The following is a 16,035-nucleotide window of genomic DNA, read 5'->3' as shown; positions in this document are numbered from 1 at the left end:
AGCACCAGGTTATACTACTAAACATTATCCCGAGGGTGAGATTTAGCACCAGGTTATACTACAAAACATTATCCAGAGGGTGAGATTTAGCACCAGGTTATACTGCAAAACATTATCCCGAGGGTTTAGTTTACCTTCTTCAACACGACACAGGTGCATTTCCGTTTTTGCTAGAGAACAGATAAACCTATCTTTACCTACCTAGGTAGAGACAGCTCACGTAATGTTCTGTAAACGCGTCGCGTCATCACATTATGCGGTGTAACCAGGGTAGTGTCACAGATTTTTTCCACATTTTTTCTTGCGTCCGTGATGATGGCTCGGTGCGTATTTGTTCACCATTGCAACTTATCTGTGCCTTTATTTTAGTGTGGGAGAATAATTTGTTACACAATCATTAAGCATATAACAAATGTGACAACTTCAGGAATTAAGGCAAGGCTAGGTCTGGGACAAATAAGCCGTTCCTTTCCTGCTTTGTTTTCAACAATACACGCGCTTGCTACTTATTTCAGTTACTCACGAGTTCAACCTTCCTCCCCGCACCCCCATAAGCAAACACACAAATGTTAATATGGCCAAGTTTCAATATTAGCACTAACGTTTAATGGCGGTAAGTTTTCTCATTAAGAGGTAGATTATTTTCTGTAAAAATAAAATCAGTACTAACAAATGTCCCTTATGACAATGGGCAAAGAAATCTTTTGAAAAACGATCACTACTTGGTTGCTCACAAAAGTAGAAATATGGCCCACGAAGGGCGTACAAAATAATGATAAAACAGATAATTATTTGAATTTTTGTCATTTGCCTTCACCAAGTTCGTTGGAACGCTTCAAATACAAACAAATATATATATTAAATGTTGTGAAATCACGATATGGAATATACACTAGATAAACAGAATCGGGGAGCGCCTATTAAATGTTTGTTAGTCGATGCCGTAAGTCAAAGTAAATATTTAATGCAACATATGGTATTTTTGTCCATTAAGGACTCATCAGTGTCATTCAAATTCCCATTTTTTTTTTTTTTTTTTTTTTTTTTTTTTTTTTTTTTTTTTTTACAAAATTCGTTATGCAGAATATGGTTTAGGCTTTGAAGTTTTTATAACTATAATATGATTATCGATATTTAACTGAACCACTTTCAAAACTCATTCATTACAACTCGGAGTAAAGTATTGAAATATTTCGAAACTATGATTAATAAAATACGGATTTTGAAATAGAATCGAAAGAACTTCTGGAGAACCTAGAATCTCGGTCTTGCTGCCTTAGATAAATAATTACCTTCATTTCAGATTCTGATGGGAGGAAATATCAACGCGTGCCACAGACAGGATCGGGAAATGTCCACGTTTCGGAAACATTTCCTTTGGTCTTTTTGAGTAGGTTCATAATAGTTTGCCATTGTTTTGATGCCTCCTCTGTATTATGGAGTGTTTATACACTGTGTCAATGACCAAATGTTGTGTACGACTTTTTATAATAAACCTAAATCATGCCCATCTATGTGGTATATTTCTTGTATTAGGAATCGCATATACAAATAGGTTTTTGTTTTCAAGATGGTCTCTACATGATAAAGCATTGGGTCGACATCATTTCATTTACGTTGTTGAATTTGGTGAATAATTCAACAATATATCGGTGTTCTGTAAGTATAAACTAGCAGTGAACCAGCTCTAGCAGATCAATTTCATAATTTTTTTCATGAAATTAAAATCAATTTACTAAAATAGTTATGCGAGAGCTACTGAAATCTACTTCCGTTATTTAACCTGCAATAAATATTTAAATTAAAAACTCCATATACTAGTCAGCTTGACATATTTACATCCATCCATAGAAAAACAGTTTGTTATCTCACTATTTAATTATTAGGCAAACTTTATAGTAGTCCATGACTTTAAACTGTCCTTTGCTCAAACGCAGTCTACCTAAGTACCAGAACAGTAGCATTGACGCAACCAACATATATATTACATGGTGTAGAAATAGTAGAATCCTCCTCCTGATTTGAGGATAATCGTGTCTGGTGTTAAAGAAGAGACAGGTAAATTTGTACCTCCAAAAACACCTGGTATCGTTTCTGTTATTTTTCGGGATGTCCATGATATCTTTCCCTTTTTGGTGTCACTCTTTAGTTTAAGTTGTTGTCGTATCTAAGTCCAGTTAAGAGTATGGTGTTGTGTGATGACGGTATCGTATACTAAATATTAAGTTTTCGACAAAGAATTATCATACTCCATAAACATGATATAACATTTCATTACATTCTAGGAAACTGTTAGCATTCTAACGGGAACAAACTCTACCCTTCTTCCGGGCAACTGGTGTTTGCGGTCATAACTATGAGGTTGAATTCATTGACGACCTTTTAAAAACTGGAAAACACAACCTGGCCATTTCCTTAAATTTCACACTAAAGTGTATCGACGATGTGCTGTCTTTAAATAGCAAAAAGGGCAGATTGCGACTAATCTGTTACGATAAGCGTCGTGTATTTCTCTTTCTTGATAGTAACATCACCGCTTTTCAAACCTACGGTGTGAACATGAAACAGTTGATTTTTATGTTAAAGATCTTGCTCCGAATATCATAACGTCTGTGATAGATGTTGTCATGTAACAGGCAAACTTAAAATACGTTGTTTCCAAAGATGCAGGTTGATGAAAGCTACGGACAGTTGTTTTGTTCATGATCTCAATAAGAACTCTGCTATTTCATTGTGTGATATGAAGGCGAATGTTGATTATGCTCATAAGTGTGCCGTGTTGTTTTGATGTCATTTTCCCAATTCTTGCTTTATGGACGTGATATTACTTAGCTTTGACACAGGTTTACATGGCGTGTTCGTGACGGAGCAAAAGACGCTTAATCTTCCGGAACTTACTCCCCTTTTAAATTATCTCCACCTCAATCTGTCCATTTAATCATTTTTACCCTAGTTTTATCGATTTTAAGATCGAATTAAGGTTTTGATGACAAACATGAACATTTAAACTACAATTAAATAGACTATTTAGAGATAGAGGATGGGAAATATTCTAACCAATTTTACCATCGGAACAGAATCTGGACAGTCTATATTAAATGTTTGTTGTGTTTTAGGATTTGCTTGTATTTTTCTAGATTACAAAATATTATTTATTCACAAGAGTAAGGTATCGCTTTGATATAGTTTTGAGCAACTTATATCTAATCAAAGTAGATAAGGAGTATGTTTTAATATCACTGTTTAATTAAAAATGGCCACCGCGGACTCTACATTGCGGAGATATATCCGGGCAATAACGGGTTGTTCTACTTCGCGGATTGTAATGACGTGCGGTAGAAGGAACGTCCTTGGCTTGAGGAATGAAATAATCATTTTTGTGAGATGGTGTCCGTTTACTGGCTTTTGATTGGCTTGGGCAGTTACAGATCCCAATAGTTTTATTTGGGCAGCTTTGTTTAAACTTTGCTGGAGTGATAAAATAGGGGGTATACTAAATGTTTAACAATCGAATGTTAAGTCCCTGTATTCAAGGTAGCCGCGATAATTCTGATTGGCTGATACCTTAAGCTTGCAAGACATTTATTCTGATAAATGGGTCCTCCCCATCACTCTCAAGCTGTCATGATTTTTTGAAAATGCATCAAAATCATCGCATAAATATAATCGTTCGTTTGATCTTGATCATCTAGTCTGTACTTAAAAGTATTCACTGCAATTTTACTGCAAAATCTGGAGTATCGTTTTATTCATTTACTTCCCCAAGAGCAAAAAAATGTAGATGAAACATTGTTCACATTATTCAGCAATTGTGTTTTGCCCGAAAACAGCCGGAATGTGCTCGATACATTTCATGCCTTCACATGCAAAGTATTCTATTAATTTCTTGCACTGTGGGATACTACATGAGACGTATGAACTGGCGATAATCACTCATCGGCAATAACATTCCTAACTCAGTGATCATCGCTCTATCAATCAATCTTATCTCCCGCTAACTAGATAGCCGCGAGGGGGCGTAATCATCGTTGGTCGGTCAGTGGTACCGGGTACAACTGACCTCCACTAAAGAACATTCTAGAAGTAAGCAGTACCACAGTATAACACCACACAGGGAAAATATGTTTTAGCGATCAAAAAGGGTTTTCTGCTATACGAGAGAAAATATGTATTTAACTTTTCTAAACAATTAATCGCTCATGTCAAATAAACAAAATATAATTGATGTTTTCTCCCTATTTGGTTGCTTCCTCAATATTCTTCGTGTTGACTGTGCCTTGTATGTTGAAATGTTGGCATATTGTTTTCTTTTAAATAACACTTAAAACCGCAACGTCAAGCAACTTTGATGGATATTAAACGGAAAAGAAGAAAGACCAAAGAAAATGATGAGACACCAATACAAATGACATTTATATAAACTATAAAAAAGACGGATTTTCCTCCGGTGAGCGTTTTCTGCACCACAGTTAGTCACGATATCTCCTGTCAAAGCGGTAGAATATGCCTGTCATCTATACCACAAACTCGACAAAAACATTCTTCATATTTCACATACAATATATTCTGCGTTTATCCGCGTTGATTATCGATCGCTAGCCAATGTTTCAAGAGAACCTAAATTTTACGTAAACTATGACAATGACGCGGAGTGAAACGCAAATTATTTGCTTAGGACTTACGGAATGGTCAGCGCGTTAACAAGTGTGCGCTAAATATAAATGATCTTCAGTAATTCAACTGTTAAAGTTATTCCGGATAATGTCTCAACTCCTACATTAAACATCTATTTTTGATTGTTTCTTTATATTACATTCATTATTTCATTTGTTGTGATCCTATATTTTCAGTATCAGCAAAGTAAAATGTGGAGGTCCGAAAAATCTAGGACATACATCTAAAATATGTGATTTTAATTACATCCCTCCTTAGATTGTGTTCAGTGATAAGGGCTAGCATGGAAACATACACTGTGGTGCTCTACTAGGAGTAACACACAGCAGAAAATCATTTACATTCGTTTATAATACACATGTGTTTGTCACTGTCTTTGACTGGTATTGCATATGTATGCTTACAATTTATCGCTAAATATCTGTTTATTTTCAACGAGGCATCTTTATTAATAATTGTTAAGAACATCACCAATTTTTCTCCACCTAAACCAACCGACCAGAACTTTCTTTGGGCTTTGCTTCTGGAAAGATCTGCAGGATATACCTGTTGCTCCCAGCAGTACAGTATGTCGGATGCCACTCAGACACAAGCTAAATAGCGATACGTAATCAAAGAACTATAGTTTCCCGCAATGACGTTGATTAATCTTTCTATAGACTGCCAGTTTAAAAACAGGTCTCTTTGAGGGAAACATCTATCTTTCAAACATAGTTTTTAATATCTCTGTAGTTGCAACTCACTTGAGAAACACTTGGCGTCATGCTTGTTTTAGGGGCATTACTCGTACGTCGTAGAGAATCTCGGACAATGCGGGTAATGTGAAGGACACCAAATTGCATTTCTTTCTGTCAGCTTTCCAACCAGACCCAATGCTAGACTATAGATATAGTCGTTATAGCTAGAAACATTGAATAACTCATCGATGCTTGAGAACGGAGTGCCATTCGGCTTTACTGTCGTTGGACAATTACTTATTAAAAGGTACAGTTCGCTCCCACATGTGTCCGACGATTATGTTAGCATTGCGTTAAATCACATGTGTGTTTATTCTATTTGTTGATTGTACCTGATTTTTGAAAGACTAAGAAAAGTTAATACACTGAATGCTAATTCCGTGCAGAAACATCTTTATATACATGTTATATCTATGTGTAAATGATATAATGGTCAATCTGATTTGGCTCGTTTAAGTTAGACAGATCTGTCTGAGAGAATTTTCCAAATCAAACAACAATACAAAACTCTGAGTTGAAGTGAACGCTGATTGCTAGTTCATATTTTGTTATCTGTGAATTCATTTATAAATACTTAAGTATTGTTGTTTGATTTGGAAAATTCTATCTTACTTAGCTCTTACTGAAACCGCTTATTTGTTACATCGTTTTTCTGTCATATTTCCATAGTAACGGGAGACATTTACTTCAATACATTACCTCAATCACGCGTTAAAAGCTTCATGCTATGGGTCTTGCCTCAGTGTACAAAACATACAGAGTAGCTTCCCTTTGGAAAATGTACACAAAATATTGTCATGGAATACGTATCCAAGAGTTACGTTTCTTTAATAAGGAAATCTAATTTTAAAGCACACTATTTTGGCAAGGTATACATAAATCATATTTATATCTACTTTATGTTTATATATTACTTTTAATTGCAACTTGGACCTGTTTGTAATAACACAGTAGTTTATAACTACATAGTACTTTCAATGATTACTTGAGTATTGTTTACAATTAATTAGTACGGTATAATCAAATATTACGAAATCATTACATAGTCCTTTATAATAACATATAATTTTGATTATTATTAATAGGTAGTTCTGTTTAATATTACGGTATGATTAAATAATACTTGATTAATGGATATCATTTTAGCTAATTTAACAGTGTTCCTTATAATTACACTGTTATCCTATAAATATACATTATTTTTATAGTTACTACATTTGGCAATAATTACATAGAACTATTTATAATTATATCAAACATAAAATGGTTACAAATAACTCAAGAATAATATACACAAAACATTATCTTTGTTAATTTTCCATTTTCTCTCACCATATTGTTGTCTTTATTTATATAGTACTTTCCTTACCTGCATATAACCAAGTAACATTTTCTTGAATGACATAGTACAGTTCGTAATTCTATAGAACTGACTGTGTGTAATATCATAGTGCTGCTTGTGATTTTATGGTACTGTCTTTAATTATATAGTATTGCTTATAATTACAAAGAACTATATTAAGTTTCATATAACTGCTTATAATTTCATAGTACTGCTTATTAGTACGCAGTACTCTCTATAATTATAAAGTACTATCTTTAATTATCTAGTGCTACCGGTAATTGTATTGTATTGTCTTTAATTAGATATTACTATCTGTAATTACATAGAACTGTCTTAAATAACATAACACTATTTATAATTACAAATTACAATATATAATTACATAGTACTGTTTTAAATTACATAGTACTATGTATAATTACATAGAATTATATATAATTACATAATGTTGCCTGAAATTACATTTTAATCCTAATTACAAAGTGCTGCTTATAATTACATAGTTCTTTATATTATTTCATAGTAATGTCTGTTATTAGATGGTACTAAATATAAAATATATTACTATATTTTATTACACAGTACTATATATAATTACAAAGTAATGTCTGTTATAACATACTTCTGCCTGAAATAACATTGTACTACCTTTACTTACATAGTTCTATATATATTTACTTCGTACTGTGTTATAACATAGTTCTATATATATTTACTTCGTACTGTGTTATAACATAGTTCTATATATAATTACAAAGTACTGCCTTTAATTACATATTTCTATGTTTAATTACAAAGTTATGCATATTAATACTTTGTACTTCTTATACAACGTAGATACAAAGTACTATAAATAATTACAAAGTACAGGATATATTTACATAGTATTATAAATAATTACAAAGTACATGATATATTTATTTGTTTTATTTGTTCATGGTGACTGTGTATTTTTTATTGTTTATTTGTTCATGGTGACTGTGTATTTTTTATTGTTTTATTTGTTCATGGTGACTGTGTATTTTTTATTGTTTTATTTGTTCATGGTGACTGTGTATTTTTTATTGTTTTATTTGTTCATGGTGACTGTGTATTTTGACAAATTTCTTTGTCTGCATTGTCGTTATTACTTCTTTTCCCATATAAATACATATTATTATATATAATTAAATATTACTAAATATATTTAAATATCATTATATACATGCATAATTAAATATTACTATATATAATTACATTGTACTGTCTGTAATTACATTGTTCTCCTTGTTACTACATAGTACTATATTCAATTACATAGTACTATATTTAATTATTAAGTACTATGTATAATTACATAGTTCTATATTTAATTACAAAGTACTATGTATAATTACATAGTACTGCTTATGATTGCATGGTGCTTTTCATATTGACGAACAACTGTTTATAAAATCAAATGGCTTTCTGTACTTTCAGAGTACATTTCGCAACATGAAGGAGATGCTCGACAATTCTTTCAAATGGAAATGGATATCGCTAATATTCACCATTTCCACCACTGCATTCCTAGTCATTAGCGTATCCGTCTGGGTGGTAAAGGACCGCCAGATCGAGGCTGCCAAGCTACCCAGCTGTACTCACGATTCAGACAGACCGCTGGTAAGGGCCAAACGCCAGTCGGCAAGCGAAAGCGACGTATTCGCTGCCCTCACGGCCGAGGAAATTGATGAGGTTTTAGATTACTTATACACGGACACAAACTTAAATTTGACAAAACCGGAGGAAGCGGCTATGGACTCAAGCTTCATACACACTATCGAACTGCAGCCACCGAGGAAGCAGAGTGTACTGGATTACCTGTCAGGTCTGACCGGGCCACCGAAAAGGATGGCCAAGGTGCTGATGTTCCGCGGCGATGCCTCTCCCCCCGTCCTGCAGGAGTATATTGTTGGCCCAATGTCTAACATATCGGAGGCTCGGGTGATGAACACAACAGCAAGACAAACTACTATTCCGTACAACTTCAGACCATTCTCATCTTTCGAATTTAAGGCAATCTACAAACACATTATAAGGTACGTAGCGATGCGTGCTGGTCATGTACTGAGGGAGAGTTACAACGCCACCCCGTTTGACTGTGGAAATCAATGTTTGAGGTTCTCCATGACCCCAATATCGAGTGCTTTTCTATCGAACGGTGAACGCAAGTCATGGTTCTGGTTCGCTTACGACCTCGAATTCTTCACATTACATCCTCTGGACTTTCAGTACAGAGTCAACATGACAAGTGCTCACCCCGAAGAATGGACCATTGAGAATGTATGGTACGCGAAACAGATGTTCCCAAGTCTGGACGACTTTCTAACTAAATACACTTGTGGGTCGATCAACAAGACTGTGATGACATTTCCAACCGCTGAAGAAAACAGGTATAGTTCCTTAGAGTTCCGAGAACCATTATTCCCTGAAGAGAATCTCCGCCCTCCCATTCAGGTTGAACCCGACGGAACCCGTATCACAATAGCTGGAAATAAAATACACTACCTTGCTTGGGATCTAAAGTACCGCATGTCTCCCACGGTCGGACTACAACTATTTGACGTTAACTTTGACGGAGAGAGAATCATGTACGAGGTTAGTCTACAGGAGGTGGTGGTAACATATTCTGGATTCAGCCCATCCGCTCGTATGCTAAACTACGCTGACAGCGCGGGTTTGTTTGGTACCAGGTGTAGGGGACTGCTCCCCAGTGTCGACTGTCCGGCCAACGCACGGTTCATTAACACACACTTGTACTCTGCTAATGAAGGAGGTCATCGGACGTACGAAAATGCAATGTGTGTATTTGAACATACTACAAACACACCAGTTCGCAGACATCGTGCCTACGGTCGCATAGGGGCTTTTTATGCAGGTCTGGTCAGTTCTGTATTAGTGGTGAGAACGATTCTATCTGTGATTAATTATGACTATGTCTATGACTTTTACTTCTATCAGACCGGTGCAGTGGAGGTAAAAATCTCCCTGACTGGCTATCTCGGCACCACCTTCCACACCTCAGAGGAAAGTCCATATGGAGTTCACATCAAGGAAGGCATCAACGCTGGAATTCATAACCACTTATTTCACCTTAAGGTTGATCTAGATGTAAAAGGAACAGAAAACCGGTTTGAAACCCTCGACATCAAGGTGGAAAACAAGACAGATCCCTGGGTCGATGGTGGATACCACATGCAAACTTACTATGAAAGAAATGTAAAAGAAACGGAACTTGAAGCACGCTGCAATTATAATATCTCAGCTCCAAAATATCTTCTGGTCTCTAGCAATAACGAAACTAGTGCGCAAGGTCTTCCTCGGTCTTACCGCCTGCTTCCTAGAGGGATGTCGAATTTGTTGGTAAATCCCGACTACGGATTCTCCAGTTCTATTCCATGGGCAAGACAGCAGGTGGCAGTGACACGACACAAGGACGATGAGGAGACAAGCACCTCCATCTTTGCTATGTGGGATGCCAGCGATCCAGTCGTCGACTTTGCCAAGTACATAGAAGACGACGAGAATATTGTTGGGGAGGTATGAACATTAATCGCAAAATAAGTTTGTTCAGTATCTATTTTGAACTTATGCCACCGTATATTCTTCTTTAGTAAATGGATAGTCGTTGATCACTTTTTATCAATACAGTACCACAATTAGGTAATGTTAACATGATTCATCAGTTGGTAAGCATACGAGGTCTGTGTAACTTTAATCTATTTCTTTTTATCAGACATCTAATGCAAACAACAACAAAAACTGTCGAGGTTGAACAAACATTTTATAATATCTTTATTTTGACACGAGTCGATTTCTATTCTTACAGGACGTAGTTGCCTGGGTAACCCTTGGAACTCAGCATATCCCACAGACCGAAAATGTTCCCAATACAGGTACAGTCGGGACACATTTGTCTCTCTTCATCATGCCATACAACTACTTTGACGAGGACCCCTCCATGAGATCGCGTGACGGTGTGCGCGTCACCCCAATTTCAAATGAACGTCCGACAGAGGGCGCTTATGTAGAGCGTTATAACCGAAAGGTAGACGAAGCGTGTGTGGCGAGCGTTTCTCTCCCTGATGACGACCTAAAACAGAATAGTAGATTTCTGTTCACATAGTTATAATGACTACGGCTTACTTTAGAACACACAGGCAGCTAAGCTATTTCAAAACTATCACATATATACACATTACGTTACAGTTTGACGAGAAGGAACTTTAACCAAGCAGTCGCTTATTAAACAAAGAGTCACCAGTTGTACTCTAAGTGAGCGGACAAACTGCTAGACTTAATGTGATTCGTGTTATCATGTTTAAGTACACAGTATTTTAACAAAGCAACAATGCAATTTTATTGTTGTCTGAAAGCGTTGTATATTGTTTGCCATCTTTACACTGTAATATTTTACATAAGATAACAATGTTCACGTTCATCCCCAAGTATTTATACTTATAATCATTGCTGTGTGTTTATATTTATGTGAACCTTCAATAATTGATATTTATTAAGGTGTTTATGATGTTTTGAACGGAACAATAATATAAATCATATGTAATTTAATGTTCAACGAATACCAAGATTTTAATTGGCGAATTAAACTTTTATTCGGAAATAGCTTACCACGGAAGGAATGTTTGGAAGTGTATGCCTCTATATATCAGTTCGCAGTTCTATAATGTGTGGAGAGGCTTTTCATCAATATATATCAATCTATAGTACTATAAAGTGTGGACAGATTTTCCTTCAATATATCAATCCGCATAAATATAATGTTTGGACAGGCTTTCCTTCAATATATCAATCCACAGTACTATAAATGTGTTGCCAGGCTTTTCTACAAACTATTAACCCTCAGTACTATAAATGTGTGGGCAGGCTTACCGTCAATATGCTTATCCGCAGTACATATTTTGACAGGCTTTCCTTTAATATATCAATCCACAGTGCTATAAATGTGTTGACAGGCTTTTCATCAATATATCCATCTGCAGTACTATAATGTGTTGACAGACTTTCCTTCAATATATTAATCGACAGTGCTATAAATGTGTTGACAGGCTTTTCATCAATATATCCATCTGCAGTACTATAATGTGTTGACAGGCTTTCCTTCAATATATCCATCCGCAGTACTATAATGTGTTGACAGACTTTCCTTCAATATATCAATCCGAAGTGCTATAAATGTGTTGACAGACTTTTCATCAATATATCCATCTGCAGTACTATAATGTGTTGATAGGCTATCCTTCAATATATCAACCTTCAATATTTTAATCCGCAGTACTATAATGTGCTGACAGGCTTTCCTTCAATATATCAATCCGAAGTGCTATAAATGTGTTGACAGACTTTTCATCAATATATCCATCTGCAGTACTATAATGTGTTGATAGGTTTTCCTTCAATATATCAACCTTCAATATTTAAATCCGCAGTGCTATAATGTGCTGACAGGCTTTCCTTCAATATATCAATCCGAAGTGCTATAAATGTGTTGATAGGCTATCCTTCAATATATCAATCCGAAGTGCTATAAATGTGTTGACAGACTTTTCATTAATATATCCATCTGCAGTACTATAATGTGTTGATAGGCTATCCTTCAATATATCAATCCGAATTGCTATAAATGTGTTGATAGGCTATCCTTCAATATATCAATCCGAAGTGCTATACATGTGTTGATAGGCTTTCCTTCAATATATCCATCCGCAGTACTATAATGTGTTGATAGGCTATCCTTCAATATATCCATCCGCAGTACTATAATGTGTTGACAGGCTTTCCTTCAATATATCAATCCGCAGTGCTATAAATGTTTTGATAGGCTATCCTTCAATATATCAACCTTCAATATTTTTATCCGCAGTACTATAAATGTGCGGACAGGCTTTTCAACAATATATCCATCCGCAGTACTATAATGTGTTAATAGGCTTTCCTTTAATATATGAATCCACGGTACTATAAAAGTGTAATAAGGCTTTCCTTCAATACATCAATCCTATAGCAGTACTATAAATGTATAAACAGGCTATCATTCAGCATATCAATCTGCAATACTATTATGTGACGACTGGCTTTCTTTAAATGTATCAATGCGCAGTACTAAATATGTGGATAGGCTTTGTTTCAATATATCATTACGCAGTACTATAAATGTGTGAACAGGCTATCGTTCAATACATCAATCTGCAGCACTATAATGTGTGGACAGGCTTTTCTTCAATTTATAGACATATATATTTTGAATCCGCTGTACGTTGTTCGTGTACTTATATAAGCCAGCGTTCTGATATATGTGTTAGAGTGTATTCAATTGTTTTTTTATCACTCGAGATTTTTATACTTATAATCATTGCTGTGTGTTTATATTTATGTGAACCTTCAATAATTGATATTTATTAAGGTGTATATGATGTTTTAAACCGAACTATAATATAAATTATATGTAATTTAATGTTGAACGAATACCAAGATTTTAATTGGCGAATTAAACTTTTATTCGGAAATAGCTTACCACGGAAGGAATGTTTGGAAGTTTATGCCTTTATATATCAGTTCGCAGTTCTTTAATGTGTGGACAGGCTTACCTTCAATGTATAGACATATATATATTGAATCCGCTGTACGTTGTTCATGTACTTATCTAAACCAGCGTTCTGAGATATGTGTTAGAGTGTATTCAATTGTTTTTTTATCACTTGAGATTTTTATTTTTTACATTGTGCTACACTACTTGCATGTTACCTTGTATTCGTTTTCATGCACACATTCCTATTAATTATGTGTGGATAACGAAAACTCATTTACCACGTGGTTTATGACGGCAGCAATTATATATTAACTTATTGCATTATGCTTACTATGAACATTTTGTATATGTGTTTTGTTTGCTTTTTCGCTGTTTTTAATACAAACGTATACAGATATCATGGGCTTACCTCAACCATATCACAGGCCTATAATCTGTATTATTCTAAAGATTTTTTCGCACAAAAGTGTATTACTGGNTTTTAGTCGGTCGTTAATTTTATTTTTTCTATATATATATATATATATATATGAATATTGCATGTTGACGATATGCTCATTGGAGCAGAAGTTTGAATTTTCTATTTATTATTTCCGACTGGGTATCATCATACCCGTTAATGTTCAAAATGTTTTGTGATATTTATTTGGAAATAAAATATGATAAAAATAAATCAGAATTATTGTATTTGTAATTTCCATATCTTATTATAGACATCCATGTCCTAGGTAAGTTATCTGTCTGGTTTTTACGTACCAGTTATTTAGATCGATCGTTAACAAGTTTTAGTGCCAATGCTGTTTATGTTAGCAAGAAGGTTCATGGTGGTGTTTATGTACCGCTAATGATTGAAATCAACAACGAAAGTACAATAGGGTCTTAAATTCTAATTATGTATTATTGTTTTTATCAATAAACATCAGATTATATACAAATGAATGTAGCCAGAACCAAAATGTATTGTTTTAAAGTAAGTTATTTATAATTACAACGTAGCATAATAAAAACAAAACAAAAACAAACAAAACCACAGAATTGCCGCTTAAAACGACGAAATCGGAATTCAAAATCAACACAAACAGGTCTTCCTGAACTCAATATAATACAAGGGTTGAGATAATGTGAGGCGTAAGGTGAAACGGTTCTTGTGCGATACATTCTAGCTGTCATATTTCCATTCAAATCGAATAATTATGACGTCATCAGTTATCTAAAACATGTCTTTAAACATGTCAATGAAATATCATATTTAGTAATCTGGTTCCTATGACGACCTTAACATTTCAGCAATGTAGAATTATACCGTTCCGGTTGGAAACCCAGCTTACGTAAAGTATTGGTATATTACTAAAAGGAAGGGATTACAGCGATCTCAGTTTAAACGTTTATAAACATTTATTAAACTTTAACCTGCTCTTTATTTAATCATTTAATTTTGGAAAAAACTGTGCAGCTGCACCCTTCTACTATATTAAATATCCCTAGTTTTAAACTTGGGTTCATCAGAAAATAATAAAGCAGAGAATTTATCACGATAGTGCAGACAACATAATTTTGTCGAGGTGATCTCTGTTTCGAGACAAAAACACAGATAAGATATATATCACAAATAAAGAGAGACAATGGTAAGCGTATCCTTCCTATGCAGTTTAAGGTTTTCTTTCTTTCATTACTATAGCCGATTAGCACGAGTGAAAACAGTGTCCACCTTGACGACGAGATACTGATCAGAGGTCACGTCATATTGCTGTTCCAACATTGAAATGGCACAACGTTAAAACAGAATGTGACACCACACGTGTTAAATGTCAATCTGATCACATGCTGAAGATGTACGTATTCGTCACAGACAAGTGATTATACTAATTTTAAAATTATATTTTCAAACAATTTATCACAATGCCAAAAATTAATTTTGAGTATTTACTGTAATAGCTAGAAGTAATAGATCAGTAAGCCATAAATGAACCCCACTGCACCGTACAGCTTTATCGTCCTTCTAGGACGCTTTGGTGAGGCTAAGGACCAAACAAGTGGAAGTCCACGGCAATTTACATTTGTCAATGGAGACAATGGAAAGCGATATGATATCTTCTTCAAAACTCTGGATCGTCGTTTATAATTAGATGTATTGGTTGATGAAGATGGATACCTGTTGAGAACTGCAGTCTTTCGTCAGTTAGACCTTGTCAGTTAAGGCTCTGTGGAGATGTATAACCTCACATCTTTTAATTGTGACGATACGGATGTTAAAATGATTAAACATGATAGAAAAAATCAGACCAAGATAAATAAAGTTATAATACCGTCCAATCTTATAAAAGCTGGCAAATATATTCAGACACAAGGAGAAAAAAATATTATCGATCAAATATCCAAGAAAAAGTGTGTTTTTAGGTCACCTGAGACAAAGTCTCAAGTGACCTATTGCGATCGCCTTTTGTCCGTTGTCGTCCGTCGTCCGTCCGTAAACAATTTACATTTTCGACTTCTTCTCCAAAAGCCCTGACCAATTTCAATAAAAATTTGCAGAAACCTTCCATGGCCAAAGGTCAACAAAAACAGTGGCCGGTTTGGTCCCCAGCCCCCAGGGGCCCGAGGGGCGGGGCCAAAAAGGGTCAAATTGACTAAAATTTCAAAAATCTTCTTCTCAAGACCCAGATATGGTAGAATCAAATACTCTTCATAGATGGAAGGGTCTTAAGGTGCTTTAC

The 16,035-nt window shown here is 34.9% G+C and overlaps 1 protein-coding gene across 1 annotated transcript in view; it reads left to right on the top strand.

The window, feature by feature from the left end:
- Positions 1-13,146, top strand: part of LOC110456357 (putative amine oxidase [copper-containing]) — a 17,382-nt gene extending 4,236 nt beyond the window's left edge. The window contains exons 3-4 of the mRNA XM_021507041.1: positions 8,215-10,314; positions 10,604-13,146. Of these exons, the coding sequence (XP_021362716.1) occupies positions 8,215-10,314; positions 10,604-10,900 (2,397 nt within the window). The 3' untranslated portion in view covers positions 10,901-13,146. The remainder of the gene's footprint in view (positions 1-8,214; positions 10,315-10,603) is intronic.
- Positions 13,147-16,035: the final 2,889 nt, after the last annotated feature.

This window comes from Mizuhopecten yessoensis, unplaced genomic scaffold (assembly GCF_002113885.1).
Source record: "Mizuhopecten yessoensis strain PY_sf001 unplaced genomic scaffold, ASM211388v2 scaffold8713, whole genome shotgun sequence".
NCBI lineage: Eukaryota > Metazoa > Mollusca > Bivalvia > Pectinida > Pectinidae > Mizuhopecten > Mizuhopecten yessoensis.
Note: the sequence above shows the minus strand (reverse complement) of the source record. Positions and strands in the feature narration are given on the sequence as shown.